This window comes from Panulirus ornatus, chromosome 9, assembly GCF_036320965.1.
Source record: "Panulirus ornatus isolate Po-2019 chromosome 9, ASM3632096v1, whole genome shotgun sequence".
Classification (NCBI taxonomy): Eukaryota; Metazoa; Arthropoda; class Malacostraca; order Decapoda; family Palinuridae; genus Panulirus; species Panulirus ornatus.
Genome location: NC_092232.1, coordinates 15,352,697 through 15,373,738, shown reverse-complemented (window position 1 = coordinate 15,373,738; position 21,042 = coordinate 15,352,697). Strand labels below are relative to the sequence as shown.

Below are 21,042 nucleotides of genomic sequence, written 5' to 3'. Positions count from 1 at the left end.
GCTATTTCCTGAAATTTAAGTCAGTCTTTTATTAAGGGAGCCAATCTTTCCCCTTCTTGCCCTTCTCATTTCCTCCTTGCTATCATGTATTCCTCTGGGCAGAATATGGGAGATCTTATCTTTATAAGAAGCATTGTTTGTACAACTCAAACTATATCATGTACATTTTCCCTCATAAAATTCCTAAATTTCAGATCTTTATCATTATTACTAATCCATCTGCATTTGTATACATTACTTTCTGTCTGACATTTCCATTACCTAACTTTTCTAACCTGTCTGCAGTGCTGGCAGAGATGTTCTCTCCTCTTGCCTCATACGTTGTCTCCCATTTTCTGCCATCTAATTGTGTTCTTTGCTTTTCTCCTTCTCTTCCCTTGGTCTGTCTTGTTTGATGAATACCCCACTAAATTTCACCTTGTCATTAAGTTTCTCTGCCTCCCTGAGTACCTTTTGGCTAAAGGACTTCAAAGCAAACATAACCTTAATTGTATGTTTCTTTATGTCTCGATTATGACCACCAGTTCTTCTTTCCTTCATCACTGAAATTGCGTGTGGCATTTCTGCAGCTTCAAAGGCTGTAATATTTTGATAAGTCTATTGGCTTTGATCAGACAGCCTGTGTTGGTAATGAAGTGCTTTAGTACATTGTATGGTGTGAGGAGGGTAAATTGTGTAAGAATTGATAGTGTAAGGGAGAGGTGTGGTTGTTATCTGAGTATGATTTAGAGATGAACACGGTGTGCTAAAATGGTATGGACACATGGAGAGGATGAGTGAAGAGACACTGAATAAGAAGATGTATGTGTCAGAAGTTAGGATATCAAGGGGAAAGGGTGGTCCAAGAAAGAGATGGAAGGGTGAAAAAGACATGGGCATTGAGGTATCAGAGTCTGAACATTTAGGAGGATAAGAGGCATGCGTGGTGTTGAATGAATAGATGATGCGACATGAAGGGGTGCTATTTGCTGTCTTTTGGAAGAACCAGAGTGTATGAAGTGGTCAAGGACCACCACTTTAGGGGCTTAACTGTGGAAAAATAACCCTAGTTTTGGCTGCATTATATATGACAGCTGGAAAGTAGATGATAAAAAATGAGGCCATTCTTTGTCTTTTCCTGGTGTTATCTGCTCTGGGAAATGACAAACTATCATAAGAGAAGATAAAAGAATTTAATTGTTCTTGATTCCTAGATATACGTGTACACTGACACATGGGCAGAGTTGCAATGGACATACTCAGGTAGCAACCCATGTACCCACTCGAGTTGGGCTTTTAGGTTAAAGAACCCAGGGTTTTTTTAATATGGGTATTATTTATTGCTGTTATTTTTCCGTGTAAATATACTTTGGTACCGTTGTGGTATTTATATGCGTTACAAGTTAGTTTTACTGATGCAAATTTAGTGATAGTTACCTGAGAGTAGCTCATTCAAACTAAAAATGGGCACAGGAAATGAAAATATATTGTATCAACCACTGAGACCACAAAAGTATTGCATTGAAAATAAATTGATGATAAAGTTTACCATAGAGTTATTTCCTTAAAACTATAGTTTTCCTCAAAAGTATAGAAGTACAGTAACTCAAATGAAGAGTTGCTATTTCTTTACCTCAAAAGAAAGTAATTTGTGCTTTTCCTTGAGAATTTACAGGTTCATCTTAATTTTTAAAACACAAATGAAAACTTACTCTAGGTAATTTCCTTTTTATAATATCGGAGTTTGAGTCATCATTATGAACATTAGAAACTTAATAGCAATTAAGTTATTGCGTACATAACATTATAGTATTAAGCTTCATGTGCAAGTTACCACTTTTTTGCTTTACCTCTAATCATTTTGTGGTGCTTTAGTTACTAATTTTTTTTGTAAAATAGATTCATGATATGCCTTAAAGTCATTTCCTCAAAACTATGATTTTCTTCAGAATAAAGGTAGAGGCAAACATTACCTCATATGATAAGTATTTCTTTACATGAGAGAAAAAAGAATATTTGCTTTCCTTGTTAATCTTTACAACAAATGATCATTTTACTAAGTTATCATCTTGATGAAATGACGAAGCTTGAAGCAACTTCAAAAACATCAGAAACATGATAACCCTCCAGATTTTGTGAACATAACATTACAGAATTGAATTGTAAGTACTATTTACCACTCTTCTGCTTTACCTTTAAGCATTCTATGGGATCCTCACAGTTAACTGAATTATTTTCCAAGTCATTATTTTTTTCTTGATATGCTCTTAACATTTCTTCAAGTGTTCACAAGTTATCTTTTTTGTTTTTTAGCTTATTTTACTATTACAATGTTTACATCTTTGCTTTTTATTTCCCTATTCATCCCTCATTTCTTCCACTCTGTACCTTTATATCTGCCTTTCCTAGTCACTATAAAGCTTCCAAACTTGATTTTAGTGGTAACTAGCAGAATACTAAGCTAAACTTTGGTCTGCTGATTGTCTTGAGTATAATGATATTGATATATCATGTTTCAACAGTAATTATTCTCTTCATAGTTTCCTATTAATCAAGGTTCCTTTAAGAATTAAATGAAGTGCTGTTATATAAACAATAATAGTCATTATGATATTTGTTATCTATACAATTATCTTAGGTCATATAATAATTGTACAAAATAGTATAGAACCAAGTGAACTTGCAGAGCAATAAGAAGTTGATAATACAGAAATACTTAGCAGAGTCCACAGACTGCAGCATCAACATGTTAAAAGTACATGGCCAAAGCTCTATAACTACTCAAATCTTTTGATAGCTTTGATTCCAATATCATGCTACCAAACAATAGAATTATTCATCATTATATGTGTAGGAACCTCCAGTACATTGATGATTTTGATGTGTAGTAACATTTGATATTCCCTCCTAAAAAAGTTTTTTTTAATTTGGAATGCCTGGCTTTTATTCTATATAACCTGGTTTAAAAAAAAATATGGGTTGGGTTTTCCAAAAACCTTGACTTTTTACAATGCTTTACCTAGGTGAAGTGCTCAGAAAGGCATTTGGCACATTTGTCATGGATGATAGGAAACATGATTGTCATTTTGTTGCAATGAGGTTGTTGCCTCAGGTGAGGCAGGAGACAGGTCTTACATCTCATCTATGATAGGAGTTGGTCTTGCTGTGCTTGGAGAGTTAATGAAACTCAAGCTCAGGATTACCAGACTAAGGCTTCATGAAGGGGTTGAAGTTTCTGCACCTGGAGTTGTACAGTGGCTTTAATGAATTCTTCATTTGATCTTACAGTGTTACTTATTTCATGTTATCAGGTTTTCCTTTGATAAACATGCCTTTGATGTAGATTAAGATAGTAAAAGGTGATTACTTTGAATTTGAAGAGCTGGGGCTTACAGTGACTATCAATACCCTGACAAGTGCTGGTTTTTGAGAGTTACTGGAATATAGAATGCCGGATTTGAGACATGAGAGAGTAAAATTATTGCCTTTGTACTACCAATCATTTAGTTTAGGTTATGTATCATTACATGATTGATGAAATTTTCACAGAAATGATCTTATTTTAAATGTTAGATGTTATTGAAGAAAAGCTTCTGTAGTAAAACCTCTATTGCATATTTATTAAAGAAATAACACAAACTTCTTCAACTTTGTTATAAAGGATCTTAGTAACTTTTCTGTTTGATTTTAAAGAACCCATAATTCTTCAGTTATCATTAGGCAGAATAAATCCTGCTGAATCAAAGAAATGCTTTATGATTCACATTTTGAATATTTTTATTGATTAAGCAAGACTTCCATGCAAGAATCTTGTGTACTTCATTTACAACATACTAGTAAAGATACAGACCCTTTTAGTAAAGATAAAGACCTTTACAGAGCTTAGGGCATTAAGCTTACCTTTACTTTTTCAACTTTTGACCAATTAGTATAGCAGTGTTATTTGTCTTTAAACACTTCCTCTTAAAATTTATTTCAAGTATTTTTTGCCCGATTGATTATGAATTCCATATCTGCTTTGTTGTCTTTTAATGGGCTGCCAAATCCTTTATACCTGTATTCCTTGTGTGTGCCACGTAAAGAATAAATCAGATTACTTATTCTTACCTACCATTGTGCATGATCGTTTGATACAGATGCTTGTCCTTCATAGTACAGGATTGTGACCTAAATTGAATCTCTGCCTTTAGCTTTATTGAACCCTTCCAGTCTATTGCAGTGCACCATTCCTGAGTTTCACCATACTTGTCTTTCCATGCTTTATAGTTTTCAACTTTTGTGCAGTCCACTTCTTCTTCTTGTAGATATAGCAAATCTGTGCCTTTGTCTTCTGCAGATCAGAACCTGGCTGACTTATAATCTGAATCCATCCTACATTGTAGGACTCTTTTTTAACTTGTTTTAATATTCTGATAGTACAAAGCTCTTCTTTACATTGGCGTTCCTAACAGTTAGTTTTTTCCATCTTCTATCGTACATGTTGGTTTGTTTGTCATTCTTACCCATACAGTTCATTTATTTTTTAATTAACACACCTTTTTTACAGTTTCAGCTTCGTTTAAGCTATCATTCAGTATTCATCAGTAAACGTTCTGGCATGGTATCATTCAGGTCCATACAGTTCATTCTGACTGACTTGTCTTTCCAATGTTACTGATCAAATCTTTGATTAACCTTTTTCTCCCATCCCTTTATCAGATCAGAGCTTGGCTTAACATTCTATTTCCATTTAGTTCAGAACATTTCATCCCCAAAATTTCCTATAATGATTTGATATACTGTAGTTTTTCCCTCTCCAGCTGTATTGAATGTTGTTCCCCTTTCAGCTTTTCAAGTGTCCTTACTTCCTTTCTTACCCCAGAGCATTGGCTTTTACACATCTCAGCTAGTTTCAGTTCAGAATTAGCTAAAGAATTTTAGCTAATTACTGCTATTACTTCCCCTAGAATTGAAAATTCTATCTAATCTAACCTCATGTCCTTGACAGAGCACTAAGTATGAAGTTCAAAACAACACATGCTCCACCTGGGGACACACTTGTTCACAGAGGTGATGTCCTCACCTCCATGTACTTCATCTCCAGGGGTTCTCTTGAGATCCTGAAAGATGACGTTGTGATGGCAATTCTAGGTAAGTTGGCAGAATATCATCATTTATGGATAGTGGCCCTTTACCTTTATTTTAAAGAGGTGTAAGAGTAAGTCCATTATTTATATTTTTATTGTAAAATGTTGTTGGGTAAATGCTTAACAAAACTTTTTATCTCAGTTTTTAGTATGCACAGATGTTTTGATATTATTTGTCTACTTATGTCAGTCCATATTTTCCAAGATATAGATGTTCCTTATCAAGTAAGTTCCTTCATTTTTGGTTTATAGTTATTCAGCTCTTGAGCTTGTCTTGTTGCCAATTGCAAGTGTGCAGTATGAGTGAAGTTGGTCCAGGGCTGAGATGAGATAAAAAAGTTATGCTTTTGCATACATTGTAGAACAGAGATTGGAACCTTTAACTCCAGATACCTAATTAATCTAATGCTGCTATTTGCAAGATAAGGAAATACAGTAGTTTTAAAAAATTCAGCATCAGTTCACCTTCAAAATCAGAGAGGTATTACACAACATTAATTATATATGATTTAGAAAAGTCCCTCATGTATTGAACCTTACATTTGATGGCTTCACTTATTTATTTGTTGTCATATGTAACGATTTCAGTTTCCATTGCATATCAGAGATGTCCCTCTTAAAAACTATACCCACATTAATTAGACTTTCCATCAGTGAACCTACTGAAACCTAGCTCATACTTCGCAGATGAAACTAAAATTGTGAAGTGTGAAAGTAAGTGCCAACAGAAATAGTTTAGTAGCTGCATGTTAGGGCCCTTCCTGTTCTCTGCATTTTTTCAAACAGCCACAGATGATATTAGATATGAGGTTTAATTCACCCTTTGAGTGCATCTTAAGCTTTCAAGGTGATTTTCTAAATTTACAATTTCACCATCAAAGTTATCTTAGTTTTCCGATTAGGTGTAAAAAGTAGGTTTTTGTAAGAGAGATCCCTAAAGAAAATATTTTTGAAAAACTGATATTTGCCCAGTTCTTTTTATGAATGGCCAAAACTGATTCTAGAACTATGGCTATGTTCGTATAGTTATATATTCTTGGATTCAGAATTTTATTTACATTTTCATTTTCTAAATGAGGTGAAACTTCATCCAAGAATGTCAAGTACATTATGCTAGATTAATAGGTTAGGTTTGTTGTAACCTGTCAATAGGGATTTATGAGGTTAAAGTACCCTAGATCTTTCATGGATAAATCCCTTAAGTTAGCAAAGAATTCATTTTATAGAGTTGAACGCAAACCTGCCATTGACACAAAGAATCTTTTAGTTCTCCCTTTTAATGATAATTTTACTTTACTTCCCATATGCTTAAATCGTTTACTGTAAATGTTGCCTTCAGCAACAATAATTTTTTTTTTTTTTTTTTTTTATACTTTGTCGCTGTCTCCCGCGTTTGCGAGGTAGCGCAAGGAAACAGACGAAAGAAATGGCCCAACCCCCCCATACACATGTATATACATACGTCCACACACGCAAATATACATACCTACACAGCTTTCCATGGCTTACCCCAGACGCTTCATATGCCTTGATTCAATCCACTGACAGCACGTCAACCCCGGTATACCACATCGCTCCAATTCACTCTATTCCTTGCCCTCCTTTCACCCTCCTGCATGTTCAGACCCCGATCACACAAAATCTTTTTCACTCCATCTTTCCACCTCCAATTTGGTCTCCCTCTTCTCCTTGTTCCCTCCACCTCCGACACATATATCCTCTTGGTCAATCTTTCCTCACTCATCCTCTCCATGTGCCCAAACCACTTCAAAACACCCTCTTCTGCTCTCTCAACCACGCTCTTTTTATTTCCACACATCTCTCTTACCCTTACGTTACTCACTCGATCAAACCACCTCACACCACACATTGTCCTCAAACATCTCATTTCCAGCACATCCATCCTCCTGCGCACAACTCTATCCATAGCCCACGCCTCGCAACCATACAACATTGTTGGAACCACTATTCCTTCAAACATACCCATTTTTGCTTTCCGAGATAATGTTCTCGACTTCCACACATTCTTCAAGGCCCCCAGAATTTTCGCCCCCTCCCCCACCCTATGATCCACTTCCGCTTCCATGGTTCCATCCGCTGCCAGATCCACTCCCAGATATCTAAAACACTTCACTTCACTTATAATACTATAAAGAATTTCTTAATCAGGAACTTACCAGAAAATTCTCCTCGATGCATATATAAAGTGCCATGTAGAAATTGAGATAAGTCTTATGTTGGGCAGACTGGTAAGGATCTTTCTGTTAGACTTAAGCAACATGAATATAGTATAAGAACAGGACAAGAATCAAATGCCTTCTTTAGTCACGTTAAAAACTACGATCACTGTATTAACTGGAGTGATGCCATCTCAGTTATTAACTCTAACTCCAGTACCACAAGAAATAGCATTGAATCTTTTATTATCAAATACACAAAGAATTATAACAATATTAGTGAAGGTCTATACAAATTGGATGGCTTTATTATTGATAAAATCTGTAAACAATTCCCCTTCTTGTGCACATGATAAGTTTATGATATGCTCGTTGTCTGTCTTGGACAGTCACTTGTTTACCAAATGGCATCCTAGCTACGTCTCCTCCTAGTATATCAACTGACTCATATTTCTCTCTTGTATCTCCCCTGATGATGTGATTATTACACTTGGGAACTTATGTTTCATTTTCCCCATGGACTCATAGGAATATACTTGATCATGTGCAAATTAGTGATCCTTTCCATACATATCAACACATACATATGCATACACTTACACAGACATATACATATATACACATGTACATATTCATACTTGCTTGCCTTCATCCACTCCTGTCGCTAACCCACCCCACAGGAAGCAGCATTGTTACCCCCACTTCAGCAAGGTAGCACCAGGAAAACAGACAAAGAAGGCCACATTCATTCACACTCCATCTCTATCTCTGTCATGTGTAATTCACCGAAACCACAGCTCCCTGTCCACATCCAGGCCCCACAGACCTTTCCATGGTTTACCCAGATGCTTCACATGCCCAGGTTCAGTCCATTGTCAGCACATCAATCCCAGTATACCACATCTTTCCAATTCACTCTTTTCCTTTCACACCTCTCACCCTCCTGTATGTTCTGGCCCCAATCGCTCAAAATCTTTTTCACTTCATCCTTCCACCTCCAGTTTGGTCTTCCCGCTTCTCCTTGTACCCTCCACCTCTGACATACGTATCCTCTTTGTCAATCTTTCCTGTCTCATTCTCTCCATATGTCCAAACAATTTCAGCACACCCTCTTCTGCTTTCTCAACCACACACTTTTTATTTCCACACATCTCTCTTACCCCTTTCATTACTTACTCGATGAAACTACCTCACACCACATGTTGTCCTTAAACATTTCATTTCCATCACATCCACCCTTCTCCATACAACTTTGTCTATAGCCCATGCCTCACAACCATACAACATTTGTAAAAAATGTGAGAAAGATATTAAAGGAATATCTGAGAAAATGTAATAGAACATAAGAACATATGTTATTTATAGATGAATACCAGAAAACATCTTCCAGGACACTGCAAAATATTGTAGATATAATTAAGATTTTTATACTGGGATAAAGCATAAAGAATTCAACCTCTATGTCATAGAAAGTGACTAAAAGAGGTGAAAGGGGCAGGTGTGTGTGTGTGTGTGTGTGTGTGGGGGGGGGGGGTTTGCTGGAACACCCCCTCCCCCTTATTGTATTTCAGTTTCTAAAAGGCAGGACAGAAAAAGGTACCAAGTGAGAAGTGCTCATTGTTCTCAAATGTTCAAGCTGGGATATTTAAAAGTGTGTGCATGTAACCAAAATGAGTTGAAAGGAGAGATATGTCATATGTGTGAGGAAAGGAACCTTGATGTTCTGGCTCAGAGTGAAACAAAGGTCGAGGGTAAATGTGAAGAATGATTAGGGTATGCTTTAGGTATAAAGTCAGGTGTTGGTGTCACTGCAAGAGGTAAGGAAGGGGAAGCAATACTGGTCAAGCAGGAGTTGTGTTAATGTTTGAAAGTGTGTAAGGAAGTGAGCACCAGACTGATCTGGGTAAAGATGAAAGTGGATTGTAAGAGGTAGGTGATTATTAGTGCTTATGCACATGACCATGAAAAGAAATTATAGAGGCAAGTGTTTTGCGAGCAGCTGAGCGAGTGTGTGAGTGGTTTTGATGCTAGAGATTGGTTAATAGTGATTAGTGATTTGAATTAGAGATTGAGTAATGTGATAATTGAGGGTATAATTAGGGTACATGGATATTCAACATGAATAGGAATGGTGAGCAGTTTGTGGAGTTGTCTGCAGAAAAATATCTAGTAACTAAGAGTACCTGGTATAAAAAGAGGGACATGCATGAGTATATGTGGGTGAGTAGGAAAGATGGTTAAAGTGGGCAGTATTAGATTATATACTAATTGATAGGCATGTAAAAGAGACTTATTAGATATGAATGTGTTGAGAGGGGCAGCTGGTGGGGAAACTGACCATTACCTGATGGAGGCAAGGGTGAAGGTTTGCAGGAGTATTTTGGAAAGGAGGGAATGACATGAACAAAAAGAAGATGGTGATAGTAAGTGAGCTAGGAAAAGAGATGTGAAAAAATGCCAGGAGAGATTGGATATAGTATGGTAAAAGATAAGCATTAAAAATGCTCCCCAATCTGATGCTCTGTACATGCCTTAATTATCTCGATCAGTACCTTCCCTTATAATTTTCCAGGTATACTCAACAAACTTGTGCCTCTGTAGTTTGAACACTCACCTTTATCCTCTTTGTCTTTGTACATTGGCACTGTACATGCATTTCACCAGTCCTCAGGCACTTAACCATGATCCATACATACACTGAATATCCTTACCAAGCTATCAACAACAGTCACCCCTTCTTAATACATTCAATGCAGTACCATCCAATCCCACTGCCTTGCTGGATTTCATCTTCCGCAAGGCTTTCACCACCTCTTCTCTTTTCATGAAACCACTCTCCCTGACTCTCTCACTTGGCATACCACCCCAGCCTAAACACCATGCATCTGCCACTCTGTCATCAAACACATTTAACAGTCCTTCAAAATACTCACTCCATCACTACCTGTTATCACCTCCCCCTTTGCCCCCTTCATTGATGTCCCCACTTGTTCTCTAGTCCTTCACACATAAATTACCTCCTTTCAAAACATCTTTTTATTCTCCCTAAAGTTTGATGATACTCTCTCACCCCAACTCTCATTTGCCCTCTTTTTCAAGTTTTGCACTCCTTCCTTGGAAAGACTGCTCACATGCCTCCATTTTCTCTTTCACTAGCAACTTTACTTCTTCATCCCACTGCTCACTACCCTTTCTAATCTGCCCACCTCCCATCTTTCACATGCCACATACATCTCTTGCACATGCCATCACTACTTCCCTAAATACCTCCCATTCCTCACCCACTCCCCTCACTTCATTCGCTCTCACCTTTTGCCATTTTATACTCAGTTTCTCCAGGTATTTCCTGACACAAGTCTCCTTTTGTAAGCTCACTTACTCTCACTATTCGCTTCTCCTTGACTTTGTCTCCTTTTTACCAAAAACTTCTACAAATCTTCACTCTCACCTCCACAGATCCTCCCAGATACCCTTTTCGCCACATTTACATCCTAAAGTCTATCTTTTACATGCCCATCAATTAATACATGATCTATTAATGCTCATTGACCATCTCTCCTACTAACATATGTGTACTTGTTTGTATCTCTCCAGGTATTCCCAATCACCAGTCTTTTTACAGCACACAATTCCACAAGCTATTCACCATTTCCATTCATAACACTGAGTATCCCTTGTGCACCAATTATACCCTCAGCTGCCATATTACTTACCTTTGCATTTAAATGACCCGTCACTAATACCCAGTCTCTTGCACCAAAACTGCTGACACTCTCTCAACTGCTTCCAAAACACTTGCCTCTCATGATATTTCTTCTCATGGCCAGGTGCATAAGAACCAATAAATCACCCATCTCTCACCATCCACTTTCAGTTTTACTCACATCAGTCTAGGATATAATTCCTTACACTCTGTCACACACTCCCACAAGTCCTGCTTCAGGAGTAGTACTACTCCTTCCTTAGCTCTTGTCCTCTCACCAACCCCTGACTTTACTCCCAAGACATTTTCAGACAGTTCTTCCCCCTTACCTTTGAGCTTCGAAGAGTACTGAATAGCATTAGAAGCTCCACTGCTTGGCTTATAAGCCTAAATTCTATAATCCAGTTCAATCCTTGAGCTTTGTTTCATTCAGTCAGAACATCGGGATTTCTTCCCTCAACCATACTACCTATCTCTCCTCTCTTCTCATCTTGGTTACATCCACACTAATTCAGACACCCCAATCTAACCCTTCAAGGAGGATGAGCACTCCCTTCTTGACTCATTCTTCTGTTTCCTCTTTAAGAAATTGAAATACAAGAAGGGAAGGGTATCTCTCTCTCTCTCTCTCTCTCTCTCTCTCTCTCTCTCTCTCTCTCTCTCTCTCTCTCTCTCTCTCTCTCTCTCTCTCTCTCTCTCTCCTTAGTTACCTGTGTCATGTGGGGAATTACTATTATTATTATTATTATTATTATTATTATTATTATTATTATTATTATTATTAATGACTGGGAGATGTATAAAAGAAAGAGGCAGGAGGTCAAGAGAAAGGTGCGAGAGGTGAAAAGGAGAGCAAGTGAGAGTTGGGATGAGAGAGTATCATTAAGTTTTAATTTGTTTAATTTGTTTAATTTGTTTATGGATGGGGTTGTTAGGGAGGTAAATGCAAGAGTTTTGGAAAGAGGGGCAAGTATGAAGTCAGTTGGGGATGAGAGAGCTTGGGAAGTGAGTCAGTTGTTGTTCGCTGATGATACAGCGCTGGTGGCTGATTCATGTGAGAAACTGCAGAAGCTGGTGACTGAGTTTGGTAAAGTGTGTGGAAGAAGAAAGTTAAGAGTAAATGTGAATAAGAGCAAGGTTATTAGGTACAGTAGGGTTGAGGGTCAAGTCAATTGGGAGGTGAGTTTGAATGGAGAAAAACTGGAGGAAGTGAAGTGTTTTAGATATCTGGGAGTGGATCTGGCAGCGGATGGAGCCATGGAAGTGGAAGTGGATCATAGGTTGGGGGAGGGGGCGAAAATTCTGGGGGCCTTGAAGAATGTGTGGAAGTCGAGAACATTATCTCGGAAAGCAAAAATGGGTATGTTTGAAGGAATAGTGGTTCCAACAATGTTGTATGGTTGCGAGGCGTGGGCTATGGATAGAGTTGTGCGCAGGAGGATAGATGTGCTGGAAATGAGATGTTTGAGGACAATGTGTGGTGTGAGGTGGTTTGATCGAGTGAGTAACGTAAGGGTAAGAGAGATGTGTGGAAATAAAAAGAGCATGGTTGAGAGAGCAGAAGAGGGTGTTTTGAAGTGGTTTGGGCACATGGAGAGAATGAGTGAGGAAAGATTGACCAAGAGGATATATGTGTCGGAGGTGGAGGGAACGAGGAGAAGAGGGAGACCAAATTGGAGGTGGAAAGATGGAGTGAAAAAGATTTTGTGTGATCAGGGCCTGAACATGCAGGAGGGTGAAAGGAGGGCAAGGAATAGAGTGAATTGGAGCGATGTGGTATACCGGGTTTGACGTGCTGTCAGTGGATTGAATCAAGGCATGTGAAGCGTCTGGGGTAAACCATGGAAAGCTGTGTAGGTATGTATATTTGCGTGTGTGGACGTATGTATATACATGTGTATGGGGGGGGTTGGGCCATTTCTTTCGTCTGTTTCCTTGCGCTACCTCGCAAATGCGGGAGACAGCGACAAAGTATAATAATGAAAAAAAATAAAAAAAAGTTGTTTTGGAAGGAGGTGAATAAAGTGTGTAAGACAAGGGAACAAATGGGAACTTCAGTGAAGGGGGCTAATGGGGAGGTGACAACAAGTAGTGGTGATGTGAGAAGGAGATGGAGTGAGTATTTTGAAGGTTTGTTCAATGTGTTTGATGATAGAGTGGCAGATATAGGGTGTTTTGGTTGAGGTGGTGTGCAGAGTGAGAGGGTTAGGGAGAATGATTTAATAAACAGAGAAGAGGTAGTAAAAGCTTTGCGGAAGATGAAAGCCGGCAAGGCAGCGGGTTTGGATGGTATTGCAGTGGAATTTATAAAAAAAAAAAAAGGGGGTGACTGTAGTGTTGACTGGTTGGTAAGGTTATTTAATGTATGTATGACTCATGGTGAGATGCCTGAGGATTGGCTGAATGCTTGCATAGTGCCATTGTACAAAGGCAAAGGGGATAGAAGTGAGTGCTCAAATTACAGAGGTATAAGTTTGTTGAGTACTCCTGGGAAATTATATGGGAGGGTATTGATTGAGAGGGTGAAGGCATGTACAGAGCATCAGATTGGGGAAGAGCAGTGCAGTTTCAGAAGTGGTAGAGGATGTGTGGATCAGGTGTTTGCTTTGAAAAATGTATTTGAGAAATACTTAGAAAAGCAAATGGATTTATATGTAGCATTTATGGATCTGGAGAAGGCATATGATAGAGTTGATAGAGATGCTCTGTGGAAGGTATTAAGAATATTTGGTGTGGGAAGCAAGTTGTTAGAAGCAGTGAAAAGTTTTTTCGAGGATGTAAGGCATGTGTACGTGTAGGAAGAGAGGAAAGTGATTGGTTCTCAGTGAATGTAGGTTTGTGGCAGGGGTGTGTGATATCTCCATGGTTGTTTGATTTGTTTATGGATGGGGTTGTTAGGGAGGTGAATGCAAGAGTTTTGGAAAGAGGGGCAAGTAGGCAGCTGTTGTGGATGAGAGGGCTTGGGAAGTGAGTCAGTTGTTGTTCGCTGATGATACAGCGCTGGTGGCTGATTCATGTGAGAAACTGCAGAAGCTGATGACTGAGTTTGGTAAAGTGTGTGAAAGAAGAAAGTTGAGAGTAAATGTGAATAAGAGCAAGGTTATTAGGTACAGTAGGGTTGAGGGACAAGTCAGTTGGGAGGTAACTTTGAGTGGAGATAAACTGGAGGAAGTGAAGTGTTTTAGATATCTGGGAGTGGATTTGGCAGCAGATGGAACCATGGAAGCGGAAGTGAATCTTAGGGTGGGGGAGGGGGCGAAAGTTCTGGGAGCGTTGAAGAATTGACTTGTCCCTCCACCCTACTGAACCTAATAACCTTGCTCTTATTCACATTTACTCTCAGCTTTCTTCTTTCACACACTTTACCAAACTCAATCACCAGCTTCTGCAGTTTCTCACACGAATCAGCCACCAGCGCTGTATCATCAGGGAACAACAACCTACTCACTTCCCAATCCCTCTCATCCACAATAGAATGCATACTTGCCCCTCTCTCCAAAACTCTTGCATTCACCTCCCTAACAACTCATCCACAAACAAATTAAACAATCATGGAGACATCATGCACCCTTGCCGCAAACTGACATTCACTGGGAACCAATGACTTTCCTCTCTTCCTACTTTTACACATGCCTTACATCCTCGATAAAAACTTTTCACTACTTCTAGCAACTTACCTCCCATACTATATACTCTTAATACCTTCCACAGAGCATCTCTATCAGCTCTATCATATGCTTTCTCCAGATCCATAAGTGCTATATACAAATCCATCTGTTTTTCTAAGTATTTCTCACATATATTCTTCAAAGCAAACACCTGATTCACATATCCTCTACCACTTCTGTAACCACACTGCCCTTCCCCAATTTGATGCTCTGTACATGCCTTCACCCTCTCAATCAATACCCTCCCATATGATTTCCCAGGAATACTCAATAAACTTATACCTCTGTAATTTGAATACTCACCTTTATCCCCTTTGCCTTTGTACAGTGGCACTATGCATGCATTCCGCCACTCCTCAGGTACTTCTCCATGAACCATACATACATTGAATATCTCACCAACCAGTCAACAACACAGCAATACCTTCTAAACCCGCTGCCTTGCCAGCTTTCATCTTCCGCAAAGCTTTCACTACCTCTTCTCTGTTTACCAAATCATTCTCCCTGACCCTCTTACTTCGCACACCACCTCGACCAAAACACCCTATATCTGCCACTCTCTCATCACACATATGCAACAAACCTTCAAAATACTCACTCCATCTCCCTCTCACTTCACCCCTACTTGTTATGACGTCCCCATTTGCCCCTTCACCAATGTTCCCATTTGTTCTCTTGTCTTCCGCATAATTATTATTATTATTATTTCTCTTAACCTCCTGCCTCTTTCTTTTATACATCTCCCAGTCATTTGCACTATTTCCCTGCAAAAATCATCCAAATGCCTCTCTTTTCTCTTTCACTGATAATCATACTTCTTCATCCCACCACTCACTACCCTTTCTAATCTGCCCACATCCCACACTTCTCATGCCACAAGCTTCTTTTGCACAAGCCATCACTGCTTCCCTAAATGCATTCCATTCCTCCCCCACTCCCCTTATGTCCTTTGCTCTCACCTTTTTCCATTCTGCACTCAGTCTCTCCTGGTACTTCCTCACACAAGTCTCCTTCCCAAGCTCACTTACTTTCACCACTCTCTTCTCCCCAACATTCTCTCTTCTTTTCTGAAAACCTCTACAAATCTTCAATTTCGCCTCCACAGACATCTATCCAGTTGCACCTCTCAGCACATTAACATCCAAAAGTCTCATGCGCCTATCAATCAACACGTAAACCAATAACGCTCTCTAGCCATCACTCCTACTTACATATGTATACTTATGTATATCTGTCTTATTAAACCAGGTTTTCCCAACCACCAGTCCTTTTTCAGCACATAAATCTACAAGCTCTTCACAATTTCCATTAACAACACTGAACACCCCATGTACATCAGTTATTCCCTCAACTGCATCATTACTCGCCTTTGCCTTCAAATCACCCATCACTATAACCCGGTCTCGTGCATCAAAACTGCTAACACACTCATTCAGCTGCTCCCAAAGCACTTGCCTCTCATGATCTTTCTTCTCATGCCCAGGTGCATAGGCACCAATAATCACCCATCTCTCTCCATCCACTTTCAGCTGCAAGAGGTGAAAAAGAGGACAAATGAGAGTTGGGGTAAGAGAGTATCATCAAATTTTAGGGAGAATAAAAAGATGTTTTGGAAGGAGGTAAATAAAGTGCATAAGACAAGAGAACAAATGGGAACATCGGTGAAGGGGGCTAATGGGGAGGTAATAACAAGTAGTGGTGATGTGAGGAGATGGAGTTTGTTAAATGTGTTAGATGCTAGAGTGGCAGATATAGGGTGTTTTGGTTGAGGTTGTGTGAAGTGAGAGGGTCTGGGAGAATGGTTTGGTAAACAGAGAAGAGGTAGTGAAAGCTTTGCGGAAGATGAAAGCTGGCAAGGCGGCGGGTTTGAATGGTATTGCAGTGGAATTTATTAAAAAAGGAGGTGACTTTGTTGTTGACTGGTTGGTGAGGATATTCAATGTAAGTATGGCTCATGGTGAAGTGCTGAGGATTGGTGGAATGTATGCATAGTGCCATTGTTAAATGTGTTAGATGCTAGAGTGGCAGATATAGGGTGTTTTGGTTGAGGTTGTGTGAAGTGAGAGGGTCTGGGAGAATGGTTTGGTAAACAGAGAAGAGGTAGTGAAAGCTTTGCGGAAGATGAAAGCTGGCAAGGCGGCGGGTTTGAATGGTATTGCAGTGGAATTTATTAAAAAAGGAGGTGACTTTGTTGTTGACTGGTTGGTGAGGATATTCAATGTAAGTATGGCTCATGGTGAAGTGCTGAGGATTGGTGGAATGTATGCATAGTGCCATTGTACAAAGGCAAAGGGGATAAAGGTGAGTGTTCAAATTACAAAGGTATAGGTGTATTGAGTATTCCTGGGAAATTATATGGAAGGCCTTGTATTGATCGAGAGAATCAAGGCATGCACAGAGCATCAGATTGGGTAAGAGCAGTGTGGTTTCAGAAGTGGTAGAGGATGTGTGGGTCAGGTGTTTGCTTTGAAAAATGTATGTGAGAAATACTTAGAAATACAGATGGATTTGTATGTAGTATTTATGGACCTGGAGAAGGCATATGATAGAACTGATAGAGATGCTCTGTGGAAGGTATTAAGAGTATATGGCGTGGAAGGCAAGTTGCTAGAAGCAGTGATAAGTTTATCGAGGATGTAAGGCATGTGTATGAGTAGGAAGAGAGGAAAGTGATTGGTTTCCAGTGAATGTCGGTTTGTGGCAGGGATGCATGATGTCTCCATGGTTGTTTAAGTAGTTTATGGATGGGGTTGTTAGGGAGGTGAATGCAAGAGTTTTGGAGAGAGGGGCAAGTATGCAGTCTGCTGTGGATGAGAGGGATTGGGAAGTGAGTCAGTTGTTGTTCGCTGATGATACAGCACTAGTGGCTGATTCGGGTGAGAAACTGCAGAAGCTGGTGACTGAGCTTGGTAAAGTGTGTGAAAGAAGAAAGTTGAGAATAAATGTGAATAAGAGCAAGGTTATTAGGTACAGTAGGGTTGAGGGTCAAGTCAATTGGAAGGTAAGTTTGGATGGAGAAAAACTGGAGGAAGTGAAGTGTTTTAGATATCTAGGAGTCGATTTGGCAGTGGATGGAACCATGGAAGCGGAAGTGATCACAGGGTGGGGGAGGGGCAAAAGTTCTGGGAGTGTTGAAGAATGTGTGGAAGGTGAGAACATTATCTCGGAAAGCAAAAATGGGTATGATTGAAGGAATAGTGGTCCAACAGTGTTATATGGTTGTGAGGCGTGGGCTATAGATAGGGTTGTGCAGAGGAGGGTGAATGTGTTGAAAATGAGATGTTTGAGGACAATATGTGGTGTGAGGTGGTTTGATCGAGTAAGTAATGTACGGGTAAGTGAGATGTGTGGTAGTAAAAAGAGTGTGGTTGAGAGAGCAGAAGAGGATGTATTCAAATAGTTTGGTCACATGGAGAGAATGAGTGAGGAAAGATTACAAAGAGGATATATGTGTCAGAGGTGGAGGGAACGAGAAGTGGGAGACCAAACTGGAGGTGGAAGGATGGAGTGAAAAAGATTTTGAACGATCGGGGCCTGAACATGCTGGAGGGTGAAAGCTGTGCAAGGAATAGAGTGAATTGGAACGATGTGGTATACCGGGGTCGACGTGCTGTCAATGGATTGAACCAGGGCATGTGAAGCATCTGGGGTAAACCATGGAAAGTTTTGTGGGGCCTGGATGTGGAAAGGGAGCTGTGGTTTTGGTACATTATACACGACAGCTAGAGACTGAGTGTGAATGTGAACGAATGTAGCTTTTGTTGTCTTTTCCTAGCGCTACCTCGCATTTGTGCGAGGGGGGGGGGTATCATTTCATGTGTGGTGGGTTGGTGACAGGAATGAATAAAGGCAGCAAGTATGAATTATGTACATTTGTATATATGTATATGTCTGTGTATGTGTATATATATGTATATGTTGAAATGTATAGGTATGTATATGTGCATGTGTGGACATGTATGTATATACATGTGTATGTGTATGGGTTGGGCCATTCTTTCGTCTGTTTCCTTGCGCTACCTCACTAACGTGGGAGACAGTTATTATAATTATCATTATTATTATTATTTCTGTGATGCTGCTGCTGCTGCTGCAGTTACATTTATTATTGATATGTTTTTCTTTTACCTCCATCTTATCCTTATCTCTTCCAAAATATCTAACAAAGATCCAACATCCAATTTGACACCCTTGCCAAACCTCAACTAAGAATGGTATTTTACCAAGTAATACATGTACACATATACACTTACAGAGAATATAAGTACAGTTGCATGAGGGCTTGTGCAATATTGTTTTTTCTCATATTTGCTTGAAAATGGGACTTTACATTCATTCTGATATGTTTAACCAAGACACTTAGTCCAGGAAATGTCTTTGCACATAGAATATTTGAATGTGATATAAAAGTACCGCATATACCTGTCTATATGTCTTGTATGGGTTGACGATTGATTTTTGGCCAAGAAATCATTAATTTATGATATGCTTTGTTTATAGGTTGTTACAAACCTCTCCCCTTCCTTTAAGGTTGTATAATCAGCCCATAGGTCCATTGAGACAGAACTCTGAAATAATGGCTTCTGTTGACAGAGAGATTTAGGCTAGACACAGATTCCTTTGCCATCTGGCTAACATCTCCTGACAGCCACTTGATATTGACACACTTCTCTTTCTTCCAACACTAGTCAAATACCAAAGACAGTGGTAAAAAAGCTATAAAAATATATTTACATCAGCAAGAAAAAAGACATGCTCTCTGATCATGAAAATACAATTTTCTCTAAATACATTGATCTCCCTCTACTTATTTTACTTAGCAAATCTTAGACAAATGTATTGGCCTCAATTTATAACATATTTGAAATCACTGAGATGTGTATGAATAATATTTGTACATTTACCCAACAGCATTTTACCACATCATATTCAAGAGCTAATCAGAGGAAGAGAGCAAACAAAATGTAAACATTCATACTTTTTCTATTCTTGTATACAAATACTTCCTGTTGTTTTATTTTATCTCTCACATATTTCATGGTCTTCCTTAAATTGTAATGATAGTAAAAGATATCTATTATTGATATATTTTTATCTAATAAACAAAATTTCATATTGTAACATGAGACAATAAGATTTTTCAAAAGAATATAATGTACCGTAGATAGAAAAACTGAACATACCATGGATAACTGAAACATTGGGAATGAGAGGAGATAACTGTAACAAAGTCAACCCGTTTTTGAGGGTAATGATACAACAAATTAGGGTAATAAAGCACCGTATTTTATGGCATATAAAACTCATTTCAGAAAATCCTCACAAAAAAATACTCTATGCCCTATGAATTAAGGGTTACTGAGACTGAAACACCTAGCATCAAAGGCAAACTGTTTACCATATATTATTAAGGCAGTTTACACTGAAACGTGGTTAGTTTCAGTGAAAATATTGTATATTTCAATTCAAGTATTTATTCAAGTCAAGTAGGATAGAATATTCTTTTCTTTCATACTATTCGCCATTTCCCGCATCAGCGAGGTAGCGTTAAGAACAGAGGACTGGGCCTTTGAGGGAATATCCTCACCTGGCCCCCTTCTCTGTTCCTCCTTTTGGAAAATTAAAAAAAAAAAATGAGAGGGGAGGATTTCCAGCCACCCACTCCCTCCCCTTTTAGTCGCCTTCTACAACACGCAGGGAATATGTGGGAAGTATTCTTTCTACCCTATCCCCAGGGATAAGGATAGAATATTATTGTAATGAATTTTTTTTTAACCGAATCAATTGAAAAGTGATTACAATAACATTTTTATGAACAACAAAAGAAAGCGAAATTCGATTGTTTTTGTCATGATTTTATCCCACTTTCCTCTGTATATGTATGTTATTTTAGCAAAAATATTACATTTCTGTGAAATATCATTGTACCAAAGACTATCAAAAAAACAAGTAACAGCTCTTGAACATCAGAAGGTAAGGTAAAAATCTTGTTTTGTCGTGTAGTTTATCTTCTGTTACATTGAAATTCATAAGGGCATGGTTGAGTAAAACATACTTGTGATTTAGCAGATTTTTAACTGAAAACAATTTGGAAAACACATACTGTCTAGCTGATATGGCAGAATCCTGATCGCAGAGGCTTTGCCCTTGCATCGGCCCATTCTAAGCAGTCTCTAATGTTACTGTACATTGAAATTGTGTTTATGCCTTTATTGTCTTGCTTCTAATTTTCCAGAAACATGGCAAGTTTGTATGTAATACAATGTTATTGTACTTTTAATTTACAAGTATTCATTTTTGAAAATACATAAGACTCCCATCAAATACTAGTACAGGTACTTGCATGACTCTCCCACCAGAAAAGACCAGATGTTCTCTTCAGCATGGAT

General features: G+C 38.8%; 1 protein-coding gene across 1 annotated transcript in view; it reads left to right on the top strand.

Annotated features, from left to right (window-relative positions):
* sei (potassium voltage-gated channel seizure) overlaps positions 1-21,042 on the top strand; it is a 924,474-nt gene that overhangs the window by 308,865 nt on the left and 594,567 nt on the right. Inside the window, exon 12 of the mRNA XM_071664734.1 lies at positions 4,967-5,109. Within this exon, the coding sequence (XP_071520835.1) occupies positions 4,967-5,109 (143 nt within the window). The remainder of the gene's footprint in view (positions 1-4,966; positions 5,110-21,042) is intronic.